The sequence below is a fragment of the Kwoniella shivajii genome, chromosome 2 (assembly GCF_035658355.1).
Source record: "Kwoniella shivajii chromosome 2, complete sequence".
Lineage (NCBI taxonomy): Eukaryota > Fungi > Basidiomycota > Tremellomycetes > Tremellales > Cryptococcaceae > Kwoniella > Kwoniella shivajii.
Window position 1 is genome coordinate 599814 of NC_085909.1, and position 14116 is coordinate 613929.

At 41.9% G+C, this 14116-nt stretch overlaps 5 protein-coding genes across 5 annotated transcripts; 3 read left to right on the forward strand and 2 right to left on the reverse strand.

Annotated features, from left to right (window-relative positions):
- Positions 1 to 1794: 1794 nt before the first annotated feature.
- IL334_001591 (uncharacterized protein) lies at positions 1795 to 3589 on the forward strand (the record flags this gene model as incomplete). Its single annotated transcript, XM_062933346.1, has 6 exons — positions 1795 to 1891; positions 1959 to 2105; positions 2171 to 2204; positions 2263 to 2374; positions 2431 to 3208; positions 3270 to 3589. 6 exons carry the CDS (start codon positions 1795 to 1797, stop codon positions 3587 to 3589), a joined length of 1488 nt encoding a protein of 495 aa, XP_062789397.1.
- A 1697-nt stretch (positions 3590 to 5286) lies between these two features.
- On the forward strand, positions 5287 to 6622 carry IL334_001592 (uncharacterized protein; the record flags this gene model as incomplete). Its single annotated transcript, XM_062933347.1, has 6 exons — positions 5287 to 5322; positions 5438 to 5560; positions 5659 to 6012; positions 6083 to 6150; positions 6220 to 6378; positions 6445 to 6622. The coding sequence occupies 6 exons, from the start codon at positions 5287 to 5289 to the stop codon at positions 6620 to 6622; spliced, it is 918 nt and encodes a 305-aa protein (XP_062789398.1).
- Positions 6623 to 6873: 251 nt separating this feature from the next.
- IL334_001593 (uncharacterized protein) lies at positions 6874 to 9060 on the reverse strand (the record flags this gene model as incomplete). Its single annotated transcript, XM_062933348.1, has 3 exons — positions 6874 to 8218; positions 8375 to 8619; positions 8767 to 9060. 3 exons carry the CDS (start codon positions 9058 to 9060, stop codon positions 6874 to 6876), a joined length of 1884 nt encoding a protein of 627 aa, XP_062789399.1.
- Positions 9061 to 9456: 396 nt separating this feature from the next.
- IL334_001594 (cytochrome c oxidase assembly protein COX19) lies at positions 9457 to 10052 on the forward strand (the record flags this gene model as incomplete). The annotated part of the gene is made up of 3 exons (XM_062933349.1): positions 9457 to 9538; positions 9661 to 9772; positions 9878 to 10052. 3 exons carry the CDS (start codon positions 9457 to 9459, stop codon positions 10050 to 10052), a joined length of 369 nt encoding a protein of 122 aa, XP_062789400.1.
- Positions 10053 to 10136: 84 nt separating this feature from the next.
- IL334_001595 (uncharacterized protein) lies at positions 10137 to 13977 on the reverse strand (the record flags this gene model as incomplete). The annotated part of the gene is made up of 15 exons (XM_062933350.1): positions 10137 to 10469; positions 10546 to 10639; positions 10699 to 10749; positions 10816 to 11263; positions 11319 to 11362; positions 11422 to 11541; positions 11606 to 12264; positions 12321 to 12380; positions 12437 to 12538; positions 12592 to 12967; positions 13060 to 13173; positions 13232 to 13284; positions 13353 to 13466; positions 13534 to 13597; positions 13733 to 13977. The coding sequence occupies 15 exons, from the start codon at positions 13975 to 13977 to the stop codon at positions 10137 to 10139; spliced, it is 2877 nt and encodes a 958-aa protein (XP_062789401.1).
- Between the last annotated feature and the right edge of the window lie 139 nt (positions 13978 to 14116).

Here is a 14116-nt window from a genome sequence, read left to right on the forward strand (position 1 = left end):
TCAAATACCTCTCATTCTCAGTAGAAGCAATATACCTGAAGCACCAATAAGCAGTCATGGACGATAAAAGTATACCAACGAGACAGATGAAGATTGTTTCCCGAGCCTGTTCATAAGACTTAGTGTTCAGTATACAGGAGCTAAACTTGGGTCAAAGCTTGATCCGGTTGATGTATAATCTTCAGATCGTGAAATCAGGATATACAAACAATTAGTAGAAAAGCCACGAACAGGTCAATGCACAGTTTCATGTTTTGACTAAACCGAGTAGAATATTGGAGAAGATCCAAGCGAGCCTCCATTGAACGTGTATCGTCCTGAAGGTGGAAGGTTGATATGACAGTGACCTTTTCGTTTCAGTTCCATCACTGTGGCACTCGATTTAATAAGATGGCACATTGATAGAAGAGACAGATGGAAGTGAATGGTGATGTCGTTAAAATCACCCATTATTCAATAGCGAATTCTCTTCGGGATCAGTCTGGGATAATCTCCCGTTACACAACGACCTCACCACGTTCCAGGTTTCGTCCATTATGAACCTTTAATATTCCATGTTTTTTGTCGCTTTGCTCTGAAGTCAGTCCATAACCATCTCTCTTGAGCCATCAGATCACTACCACGCCGTTACCTGACAGTAACGCTGCAGGTCGTAGAATTCCACACGATCTTGACTCTGTCGTTCTTACCTCACATTCGGATGCAATAATAACCTCGATTCCACATTTTCCGATCGACCAATCGGTGAAACTGTCCAAAACCTCCCTTGTAACTCGATTTCAGGGAAAACCGGTGAAAGCCGCAACGGGTCATGAATTAAGGGGAAGAACTGTTTTTTATTTTCATTCGCCATGATTGAAATAAGTTTATACGAGGCAAAGATAAGCATCCATTCCTTTCAACCAATAGGAACACAGATGGAAGCGGTTAATAGAAAACTCTGATAAGCCAGGGTTCCCTCTCTCTCTTGGCGTAATGATACGTACACCTACTGTTACAACTGACAAATGAAAATTCGTCACTTCCTCTTACCCGGAAAGAATGGGGATGAAAAGAAGGAAGAGCAGAGATCCAGAACAGGGGGAATAGCAATTTTGGAAGAGGAACAGAATTCCCGAAAGAAAGGAAATTAAAGCTTGAACACGTAAAAGGGGAAGAGGAAAAGCACACCACATGTAAAAGGGGCTTTTTTAAAATAATATAAAAAATAAAAAGTTGTAAAGATAAGAAAAATCCTCCCATTTGTGGTAAAACCAAAATAAAGTGTAAACAGACGGACCAATCAAACGAAGTAAATGGTATTTTCTCGGGTTTCACGCATTACGAGTAGAGTTAGGGAAACACCTTCTTCTTATCTTTTCATGCTTGCCAGCTAAAGAGTATGAACCGAAGATGATTGAATCGGCTGTAAAATGAGTTAGTTACACTATGTCGTCCGATTTACCCCGTTTTTCATGGGATCCCACCGAGCTGTACTGGTGTTCTGCTTGCATTTTAAAATGCCGTCCCCCCTTTTCCTCTCCTTTCTTATCTACACAATAACAAAACCATCCAACCCATTTCTTTCACCTTTTTTCCTTTTCCTCTTTTCTTCTTTTCATATTTCATTTATATATAATCACGCTAGCTAGCTGGTCATTGCTTTCGAGGTTGTCACCAATAACAAAACCGTCGATATCATAATATCGATCGACCTTGATTATCATCTAGTAGCAAGACGATAAACAAGTCTATTCAATTATATCGAATACGCATACTCTTCTCTCATCACTTATATAGAAACAGTGTTTCAATATGGTCAACGTGACTTATGTTGAGACGTCACAGGACGTTCTCTACTATCAAGAAGATGGCACACCAGTAATCTACAATCTTGGTGACATGGCATGGAGTGAGTCTTCAGCTTCCTTTTCATTTTAGAGATAAGGAATTTACTAACCTAACCATTCTACTGTCAGTTCTTACATCCATGGCATTGGTCTGGTTGATGATACCCGGTGTTGGTTTGTTCTACTCTGGTCTTTTGAGGAGGAAGAACGCCTTGTCCATGATCTTCTTGTCTGTTGCAGGCGTGGCTGTTGTCTCTTTCCAATGGTTCTTCTGGGGTAAGTTAATTCCATCGCGTGTTTACGTTGCAGAGTGGCAAATACTAATGATCGTCATCTTACAGGTTACTCTTTGGCCTTCTCAGATACCGGTTCAAAGTGAGTCCAGCGCAGTATTGTCAATAGGGTCATATTCTTACTGACTCCATTCGTTCAGATTCATTGGTGATTTAAGATATTTCTGTCTGAAAGGTGTTCTTGCCGAGCCTTCTGCCGGTTCTTCCAGAATACCCGCTCTTCTCTTCTGCATCTACCAATGCATGTTCGCCGTGAGTGGACACAACCTTCTTTCATGGAACTACAAAATTGACTTGAACTCTCTCAGATCATTACCGGTGTCCTCGCCATTGGTGGTTTCGCTGAGCGATCCAAGATTGGACCCGTCTTGGTCTTCCTCTTCGTCTGGATCACGATCGTCTATTGTCCTATTGCCAATTGGACTTGGAACCCTAACGGATGGTCATTCATCATGGGTGGATTGGACTTTGCCGGTGGTACACCCGTCCACATCTCATCTGGTACTGCTGCTTTCGCCATCTCAATCTACCTCGGTAAACGACGAGGATACGGTACCGAACGATTGGCTTACAAACCTCATAACACTGCATTTGTCATTCTCGGTACGGTATTCCTCTGGTTTGGTTGGTTCGGCTTCAACGGTGGTTCCGCTCTTTCCGCCAATCTCCGAGCTGTTCAAGCTTGTATCGTTACCAATCTCGCTGCCTCCGTAGGAGGTATCACCTGGATGTTGCTCGATTGGAGACTTGAACGAAAGTACTCCGCCGTCGGTTTCTGCTCCGGTGCCATTTCAGGTTTAGTTGGTATCACCCCCGCCTCCGGTTTCGTCGGTGCCCCAGCTGCCGTAGCCATTGGTTTTGTCACTGCTGTCGCCTGTAATTTTGCCACTAAACTCAAGTTCCTCGTCGGTGTAGACGACACTTTGGATATCTTCGCTTCGCACGGTATTGGTGGTATGGTCGGAAATGTCATGACTGGTCTCTTCGCACAAGCCTCTGTCGCTGGATTCGACGGTATCACCGAGATTCCCGGAGGATGGTTTGACCACAACTATATACAACTAGGTTACCAAATCGCTGATTTGAGTGAGTGCTTTTCATGGATCCTAATAGCCACAGACGACTGATATGATTGTCTCATCTCTAGCTGCCGGTTTCTCTTACTCCCTCGTCATGACCACTATCATCTTATGGATCCTCCACTTCATCCCCGGACTTCGATTACGAGCCAGTGAAGAGGCTGAAATCGTTGGTATCGATGATGCCTACCTCGGAGAATTCGCTTACGACTACGTTGGAACCGATCCTGAACTCCGATTACACCGAGTCGATTCAAAACCTCATCTCACCTCTGGTGACGTTCTTGCTGGATCCCCTCCTCTCGACGGTGACTCTTCCTCCCAAGAGAAGGTTCCTCACGGAGCAGTTGGTAATGCCGCTGCAGGTGGTGGTCGAGTTGATGTTTAAAGCAGTTAGTCTGTAATGGCTGGCACGCAAGCGTCTCTATGTTTTTTCAAAATGATATGCAAGTTTCTTATCAATGGGTCTTGTAAGAGAGCGAGAGATCTCAAATTTTTACATAATATAATACATCCTCAAATCTATAGTTTCGTTTTAGATCACTTTTGGTGTAGAGTTCGATGAATGGGAGGAATCGAGAGAATTTTGTTTTAGAATTACTTCATTATGAAGCATGCATTCAGAGATTGAATGAATGGATACAACGGCATGATGAAGTTTGACGCATGATTGATAGCAGAACATGCAACATGCATTCATCTGACCAGACAATGCATGGTTATTGAGGAGAATCTGTGCAACACATTGCATGCAATAATGATCGCCACATACGAGTACGGGATCAGCTCCGGTGTAAATAATTACAAAATGTCAGCTGACTGTTAAATTTTGTGTTGAGTAAAAATAAGCGAAGTCTTGGCGAGAGATCGCTGGTGAGATGATGAGATGAGATGGGTGTGAAAGTGAATGAAATGCAATCTTATACATATATGCTAAAGTCAGAGTAAATAACTTGAACAGAATTTCGAACGACAAAAGTGGACGATATGACGACCAAAACACCACCACTTCAAAGGCAAACATCTGATTCGCCTACGGTTGGATCATCAACTTTTTCAACTATCAAAGAAAGGATGAGTAGGGCATTGAGTCCTAATAGAGGCGCACATGAGAGTGAAGGAGGTAGAAGACAGAGTTTTGGAGGTGAGTTTTTGATTCGTCCTCCATCCCATTCATCCATCCATCGAAAAGTTTTTACCCCTTTCATCATCCTTTTCTCCTCCATCCTTTGAATCTGATTGGACTGTAACCTTTGGAAAGAAAACGGGGAACGATTAAATTAAGTCCAAGCCAAGGCGTTTTCTCGTCTTTAACTCTTACTCGCATGCTCGATCTGTAACCCCCTTCTCAATCGGGAACCCAATCGAAATATTCACGAACCCCCTTATCTATGTTATGGAATCATTTTATGCGAGCGAGCACGAAGGGGTAGGGAGGTCTTTGTCTTTTCTTATCTCACCAAAATACAAACGGGGAAAAAGCAGAGATGGTTGATTTCGACCAATTAAATTCCGAGTTTCCTTTTTCCCTCCGCGTGGCAGATGGAAATCCTTTGATAAGGAAGAAGCGTACTCGTACTGTGACAACACACCTATATGCAGAGATTTCGCTCCCACATATCATGGGTTCAGAGCTGTACGAAGAGAGGAGAAGGGAAGGGCTTGGCATCCGACACATGCATGACAACTAAAAGAAATGCAAAGATATCCCATGCATCAGATCAAGGAGGATGATTGGTTGAGGTTAATTCGGTAAAATAAAGTAGAAAGGGGAAAAACAGAAGAAGCTGTTTGTGTTGGGTTGCACAAAGAGATAACGTCATTGGTCGCTCCCCCTTGCCCCCCCCAATCCGTCAATACCACACACATCCCCTATCTATTATCAATTCATCAATCCATCCCAACAGTGTAATTGCCACTCAACTAAGAAAAACACCAAGCAATCACCGTCACCACTTTAATCAATACAACATTAAAAACATTACCTTTTTTTTAACTTCATATTCATTCCTCGATATCTTGATATAAAGTCAATTCGCTACAGACCCCAAACACTAACTCCGACTTGATCAATCAATAGCAAGCATGTCAATGTCTGATGAAAGACCAGGTCGAGCCATTGTACGTGTTCATCATCTTTCACTTCCCCCACAATGGTCCGATGCTATACATGCACGTCCTGCGGAATGAGCAGAGATACGCGGATGCTAATCTTGCTTTGACTTATCATCCTTAGTACTCCACTGGTCGAGGAGGCGCCGGTAATCTCATGCAATCACCTTCAAGAGGTCAGGATTTAGAAGCTGCTCCTGGTGTCGAAAGAGGAAGGGAACTATCTCCTCATCCCGTTGGTGAAAAAGTGAGTAACTGTTAATCATGTCATCTGAGCCATCTGTTGTGTGGACCTACAACCTTTACCGCAGTGACTTTGATCAGGATGCTGATCCTTTTTGCTAGGTCGTGCATTCCGGACGAGGTGGAGCAGGAAACATTCATCGATCAACTTCTCGTTCTCGAACAAGGGAACAAGTTGTCAAAGATGAGAAAGAAGCGGCATTACAAGAAAAGTTGGTCGCCGAAAGAAGAGGTAGACAAGCTGTCGAAGGAGGATTTTCAACTGGTCGAGGAGGTGCAGGAAATATTGAAAGATCAAAATCAAGATCCAGAAGTGCAGTAAGACATGGAAAAGATGATTCTTCGACTATCGCTCCTTCCTTGGCACCTACCATCAGTCATTCAATTCATGCTACAGGAAGAGGTGGATTCGGTAACATCCAAGAAGAAAGAGGTGATTCTATCGATCTTCAGAAGGTACGTTCTCCAGTATCATAAACCATTATGTCTGTTCGAAGGCTTATTCGCGAGTTTTCCGAATTTTCAGCAAGCCGCACAAAATGCTTATGAACAAGATGTAATTGCCAAACATCATGCACAAGAAGCGAATCTGCCGTGAGCATCATCATGACTTTCACACCACAATCTGGAGATGATAGGCTAATCTATCTTGAAATAATATAGTCATTTGACCGGAAAAGGTGGAGCTGGAAATGTCCACCATGGTCTTACCGCCGATAGCCCTGACCTCTCGCATCTTTCTTTGGAAGAAAGAGAAGAAAGAGAAGCTTATAAGAAAATTCATGCAAACGACAAACAGCATTATATGAATAGCGGTAGAGGGTGAGTTCCAGAACGATTCCCAAATCACTCTGGATTCGAAAGGCTGATCTTCTTCTCGGATCGTAGTGGCGCAGGAAACATGGTACCACCCAGCAAAGAGCATTCGCATTCACCCTCTGGAGATGACGATAGAGGTAGGGGCAGAGGCTCAGATGGTCATAAAGGTGGAGTACTTGGAAATGTGTTGCGAAGTATCAGTAGAGCTACAGGAAGAGACAAGAGTGTGGATGGTAGAAAAGAGTAGATCTTTTCGAGATATATATATTTGTTGTTCAGCTTTTAATTTACCAGTTACTTTATAAATAATATAAGAATGAGACTTTGGGCGTCATGTATTGTTTATATTGATCTCTTGGTCTTTTCGATATCTTCTTAGCAATGCGCAGCCTGTGTACCTAAGATTCAGAACAGCTATATTGCAAGCGAGGATGATGACAAATAAATAGCCTGGATCTGCGTTACAAATATACATCGCTCCATGCTATACAAAAAGTCTTATAATTCACCTTTCCTTTTCCTGACTTTCTTAGCTTCCGATTTTTGTTGGTCGTCATCATCTATGTCGTTCCTATTAGGTGTTCTACCTTTTTGACCCAAAAAATCTCTAACGACTTTTTCAAGTACGTTTTTCTCCTTACCGCCTAATTCGACTCTACTTTTTTCTTTTTCTTCCCCATCTTCTTCATCCATTAACACTAAATCAGCATCTAGAAGTATGGGACCATCATCACCCTCTTCCCAAGAATAGAAAATAACTTGTTCACCTTGTTCATCATCGTGATCGTCATCATCCTCTTCCTCCTCTTCTCCTTCCTGTTGATCAGGTTGGTCCACTGACTTTTGATTCGATGATTTTGATTTCTTTGATATAGCTGATTTACCTAACATTTCCAAAGCTTGTTTTAAGATTTGTCTTAGCGATTCATCTTCGACATCAGAACCTTCAAAAACAATCTTCATCTCTCCTTCTCCTTCTTCTTCTTCATCCTTTTGTGGTATGTTGTCAGGGTCAGGAAACATCTTTTCAGGACCTTTTAAACCGAAATGATGAATTGGTTGATCAAATTTAGTATATACTTCACTGGGATTATCAGCACCGGTAGGTCTTTTACTGAAAGGTAATTCCAAGATTCCACTATTACCATCCGCATTGTCGTTGACATCATTAGGATTGATTCTTTGTTGATTATTGTGATGATGTTGTTCTTTCTCCCATTCAATCCAATCTTGATCATCTATGACTTGTCTACATTTTATTCCAGCCGATTTAACTTCATTTAAATCTTCATGTCTTTTGAATCCAGGTAAATCACATAAATAAGGTGAATGAATAATAACCACATATCGACAAATTGATAATTCCTTAATCATGTAGATCATATCTGTCGTAGTCATCGAACAATGAATTTGAACTTCTACTTCTCTTGGTCTACCTGTTTTATCACATCTTGTACCATGAGACCATTTTTGAACTAGATATCTAGATGATTGTCCTTGTCCTTTTCCAGACGATGTTGTAAGTGATGATGACGATGACGCTGAATTGGAGTTTACATTGGCATTGGCGTTAGGATTCGAATTGGACGATTTTTGAAGATTCGTTGAGCTTTTATCACCAGCTTTGACTTTACCTGCTCCTGCTCCTGCTCCAGTTCCAGTTCCAGTTCCACCTGGTTTTTCAAACTGACCTGAAGCGAACCTTTGTCTAGCCCCAGGAGACACTTGACCTAAAGTGTAAGCATCATATTTCGTATCTTCCACTGGAATGATACCACCTGGAGGATGAGGATGTTGAGGAGCTGTAGCGTGAAATTGTCGGATATGAGAGTTGTGACAGTATCTACAAACGAGTATATAGATTATTAGCTTATCACTCTCAACGTTATACTATGATATCTCCCATATGATCCATTATCCATACATATAAGTATCAGAAAACTCGAAGTTTTCCTTGGAAACATTTCAATGTATCAATGTGAGATATCACTAGACTCACGAATAAGTAAACCATCCTTGTTTAGTGAATAAACATTTCCCATCTAAATGACTCATAGCTTGCCATCCTTGAACAGGATCTATCTCCTCCTCTTCCTCTTCAACTTGATCCAATCTATCTATTAGAGCAGTTTGAGATGAAGTCGTATTTCGCGATGGCATTAAACAGAGATATGGGTATGGTGCTCCATTAGGTTCTGATGGATGAGCGAAATTCATTGGAATCAGTTCGAGTGAAAGTGACGTCTACGTTCGATGGAATTTGTAAGTAAGTTTTAACTCTCATCATCTCAGCCCAGATTTGATCAAGAAGATAGTGGTGGTATATGAAATGATATGACCACCTTGCAGACAGATGACAGAGCGAAAAGCGAAACGATATATACAACTCACTTTACGATCAATATCATTTTGTTTATTACCGTCACTCAGCCTCTTCCCTCCCCCTCCCTTAGAAGATCCTTTGGGATCTAACCAATCCGATTCATCCATCAATCCAGAAGATGATGATGATTGGTAGAGCTCAGCATCAGATTTAGATAAGGGTAGATCATTCATAAATTGAATTTCATATTTAGGATATGCGAATAAATCTCGAAGTTGATTTTGTCCGTGTCGAAGAGCTAACCCAGGTGCAGAAGCCAGCGAAGATAGTGCGAGCGAGTATATGAGCAGGTTCCTGGACATCGTTCTGGATCGAGCAGTCGGCGATAGCGATCGATTTGTGCTACGAGCTAGGAATATAACAGCCGAAGTGAAAAGCAAGGATGTAGGATAAAGAAATAGTTATCATGTAGAATGATGATGCCAGCACGACTGAATTCACAATATCGTGACGACACCACTTTGCAGTTAGTTAGCAGTTTGCAGTTGGGTGAGAAAAAAGGCGGAGATGACCGAATTCCGGGTTCACTCGCACTCGATGTCATCGCAACATCTGGAATTTTGATCGCTCTTGACACATAACAGTTCGTCTTCGTTACAACCTTGATCCATCATCAGTTTTCGATTGACGACGTCTACACCATTGGGACCAAAAAAGCGATCAAAAAGATACTGCTCAAGAAGTCTAGTCAAATAATCATGTCATTCGGTAGACCGGGATTCGCAGATACGTTCAAAGTATCACCACCACAACGAGGTTCTTTCCCACTTGATCACGATGGTAAGTTGAGACTTCCTTCAGTTTTTCAGCTCTCCAAACCTCTCTCATCGAGCTTGTAGCCTACCAGCTCCTTTCTTGCTTCAATCGTTCTGAAGCTGATTATCCCCATTGTGTTATCGTAGGAGATTGTAAAGACGCAATGATCTCATACCTCAAATGCCTTAAATCAAATGCGAACGATAACGGTAAATGTAGATTACAATCTAAGAAATACTTGGAATGCAGGATGGATAAGTGAGTAATCGTTATCAGACGATTATCTTTCATCGATGATGAGGCCTCAGTTTCTTTCGCGAGATCAGAGTATCGCTGATCAAGTTTGTGCGTATACTTCAATAGCAATTTAATGACGAGGGACGATATGAAAAATCTTGGGTTGGGAGATGTAGTTGATCCTGATTCACCAACGACAATCATCTCTCCTACAACGACGATATCATCGACACCATCGAGCACACCATCGCCCGCACAAAACGCCCAACCGAAACAACCTATTCAACAAGAAAGAATATGAACATAATTTATCCATACAACCTATTAATATCATATCCATTAATACCATGATTCACTAGCATCTAATCTCTCATACCCAGATGGTTTACCACAAACTCCACCATTTCTTCTGTGACAACTTCTTTTCAGAATCAAGATCAACTTGATTCCTCTTCTCTTCTTGAACTTTTCTCACATTCTCCCACATCTCTCTCAATCTACCTAGATCATCTAATAATTCAGGTCGATGAGTTTCTTCACTCAAATAATAATGGAACCTATCTTTCGGCGATCCTTCGTGATCGTCCTCGACATCCAATGATTCAATTTGAGCTCTCAGTGCTGAAGCTGTAGATGACAGCTGTTCGACATGTGTTCGACGTGCTCGAGCGGCAGTGACGAATTGGGATAAATGATAGAAAACAGATTCTTCAAGTAACTGGAAATTACAGCAAATCATTTCAGTATATATGTTGTATATTAGAACATCCATGCACAACTCAACGATCACTCACTTTGACATCTCTCGCTTTTTGCGCTAATTGTCTTTCCCTTTCTTTCAATTCCAAAACAACTGCACACATCTCAACGTCTATTTGCAGGTTCTCACTATTGATCGCTATCAGCTTGCTGGCGTACAATGATATAGTCCCACTCAGCTGACTCACGGTCCCACTCTTCTCATATCATTGTAGAGGTCAATTTGTTCCAGAGAATGTCTGTTCAGAATCATCAGCCCATCTGTGTCCCCTGCCTCATTACGATTCCTGGATAACCAGACATACCTTCTTGTCAATTCCAATACCTTTCCCTCTAATCCACTCGCTTCCCTTTTCCCCGTCCCATGAGGATTTGTAACTTCCCATTCCATTCCAGTCTCTTCAACGACCACATCCGCACCATCACTCGCCGTCCTTAACATTGTAGTCACTCTACCACGATTACGCCATGCCAATGCTCTATCTGATGGCGTCCTGTTCATCAACGGTTTTGGATGTATCCCATCTGGTGAGTGACCATTCACTGGATATTCCGGATCCGTCTTCTCCTCCGTGGGACTAAATCCTGCTGCTAAAGATCCTCTTGACCAAATGTCACTTTCATTACCTGACAATTGCGTGACTATTGATGGTCTCTTTGAATGTGCCACAGAGTTTGCTTGCAAAAGCGATTTTTTAGATGAAGTGAAATTTTGATTTAAGGGTTTGAAAGATGTTGAAGGGCTTGGCGAGGCTATGAGTATATGTCAGATGATGTTTAGGCGACAGGATGAGAGTAGATGTTTTACCTGATTGACCTCTATCGAGTAATTCATCGATATCTTCCAAATCTCTGTTAATTGGCATCAGTGATATATCATTGCAGTACAAACTCTATTAATTCTCACTCACGGTTCGATGACAGTGGGTATAGTACTTTGCTTCTTCCTCATCACCGACGACTTGAGTGTAGAAGGTCCGGGACCACCCCCGGTCTCTGAGTCTGACGTTTCGTAATTTGTGCCTTTTCGACTACGCGCGCTAGAGTTAGCTGATTACAGATCTTCGTGTCGTCGAGCACACTAGAAGCACCTACGATACCAATCCGAAACCACCTTTGATAGCTTGACCTGCTCTACCCGAGATCTCTTTGATGGCACCTTTGATGTCGCCTTCGTCATCTTCTCGTATTCCAGTTTGACCAATATGAAAGTCTCGTGATTGAGTTCTTTTCCTTAGAACATTTCTATGATCTCTGGTGTTTGATCCAGTGCTACTGCTCAGACTTGCCATTTTACCTCTCCTCCTTGGTCTCTCCTCAACATTATCAGCGAGTGTACCATTCCATAATTCAGCAACTCTCCTTGCACCCATGATATCCCAGTCTTTCTCTCTTGATCTCAATACCCCTTTTATATAAGCTTCTAGATCAGTCGTGATCACATCTGGAGGTGCTACAGGTCCTACTTCTCCTTCTGGAACGATTAATCCCACACCCTCACCAGCATCATCTTCATCTCCTTTGAAACGCAGATGATGTTCTCTCTTTCGAATCGGTGTATCTTCAGCTGTACCACCTTTTAGATTAGCTGACAATGAACTGGTAGCTTGAGCAACTCCGTTGAAGAGCATGCGGTGAACCTTCAATCCATCACCGTGATGACGTGTCCTATCAGCAAGATAATGCTGAGTCAAAGAACGAATTGAAGGGATTGTCAGAAACTGCAATGATTCTGGTTGTTTACCAATGAAGGACTATGAATGGCTAAATCAGTTTCGCTTGATCCTCAATTCCTGATACGGGAACTGACCTGATATCCAGCCCATGTATTGAGGAATCGTCTGATACTCGTAAAAGGATCTTTGGGGAGCTATGTTACTCGTTATAAGCGTCGTATCGAGACTTGAAGTCGAACCCAACTCTCACCTTTTCTATGTCCAAAGCGTCAAGTTCATAATGCACGCTTGTAACAGAACTTAATATCGCAGCGAGTGTTCTGGGATCAATACATCCTCCAGATGTTTCTTTCTGCAATGACTTGTCAGTTTTTCTGTTTCCTTCCGAAGCAGTGTTTAATTTACCTCTAATTTCAATGATTCTTCATGTTCCATCCCCATTATTCTTCTCCATTGGAAGATACCAGCTTTAGTCTCATCGCAAAACAAACCATCGATTTCCATATCACCTCTTGCTATATCATATAATCCCCAAAGTGCTAATGATGATTGTATGAGTTTGACCAATTCTATGACCAAATACGTAAACGGATCAGAGGTGATATCATTTGATTGAATCTGTTGACTTTGATATTGATGTTGATGAGTTTCGGATAATGGAGAAGCTGATAATACTTTGGTTGGAGATGTAGTAGGTGAAGCGTTACGCGATAATGGTATGATCGAATGAGTAGGTTGCGGTATTCTATATAATTCATGAAATTTACGTCGAAGTGCTGGACTATGCACGATTCTTTCAATGTAAGCCTGGTACATTTTCGCGTAATTGAAAATATTCAGGCCAGATCCTTTTCGGAGGGAGAATGAACCTACATTGGGACATCCATACCTATTATAGCCCTGCCACCACATCCTAACCTTCTCAATCCAGTATTTACAGTAGTGAACGGTTTTGCCATTCTAAAATCACCTCCTGGAACAGGATATCTAAACTTATGTCATCAGCTTCAATCAAAACATAAAACACGATACGAAGAAAGCTTACACATCTTGACCAAAAGCAGAAGGTGTGTTGACAAGTAAAGTACCATATTCGGTCTAATAGCTCATTCAAGATCAACTGAAGCAATTGGGACAAGATTTGTTGTCAGTCTTCTTAAACTCACCTTTCGAGGAGAGGATTGGGTCTCCCATGCTAAGAATTGTATGGCATTGGTTAATTCTGTAGCTGCTTCTTGAGCGGAAAGTTCTGGGAGTGGAAACAGGAGATATGCGGATATCTGTATGAGAGTGTACGTCAGTTTTCATGTCAATCTTGAATTCTAGGTATATATTTCATGCACATACTTGTTCAGTTGGTTTACCAGTCTGGGTCACTATTGTATGCGAGAAATGTGTTCGGGATAGAAACCTACAAGGTCATCCGCAAAGTCAGCGTTTGTGCAGCAGATCGACATCTAGTTGAGCGGCACTTTCAAATCTGTTTTCATTGAATATTGCACATCCAACTGTTTGCTACCTTCGTTTTCGTTGAAACGGTACTCACCAGGTTCTTAGTGAATACAACGCATAACCAGGTAATATCACCTCTCTATCAACTTTCAATCTTCCTAATTTGTTCAACCATTTCCCTTCTAGTTCATCTAGTGGTCTATCTGTGGGTATGAGTAAGCCATCTCTGTGCACTGGAATTGAAGGCGATGGAGCCGGAGTCGGAGAGGGCAATCTTGAAGTTGTGGTTGGAGAAGGTGAATAAGATGATATCGAAGTGGGAGAAAGAGTGAATGACATCGCTCGTGAAACTTCGTCCATCCCATCTATTTTCTTTCAAAAGGGTATATATGGATTAACGTCTATGAAAAAACATCGTCCTGAATCCCTTCGTTACTACGATCCCTGTTCGTCTTGCTTGGATCTACTCGATTGTAGC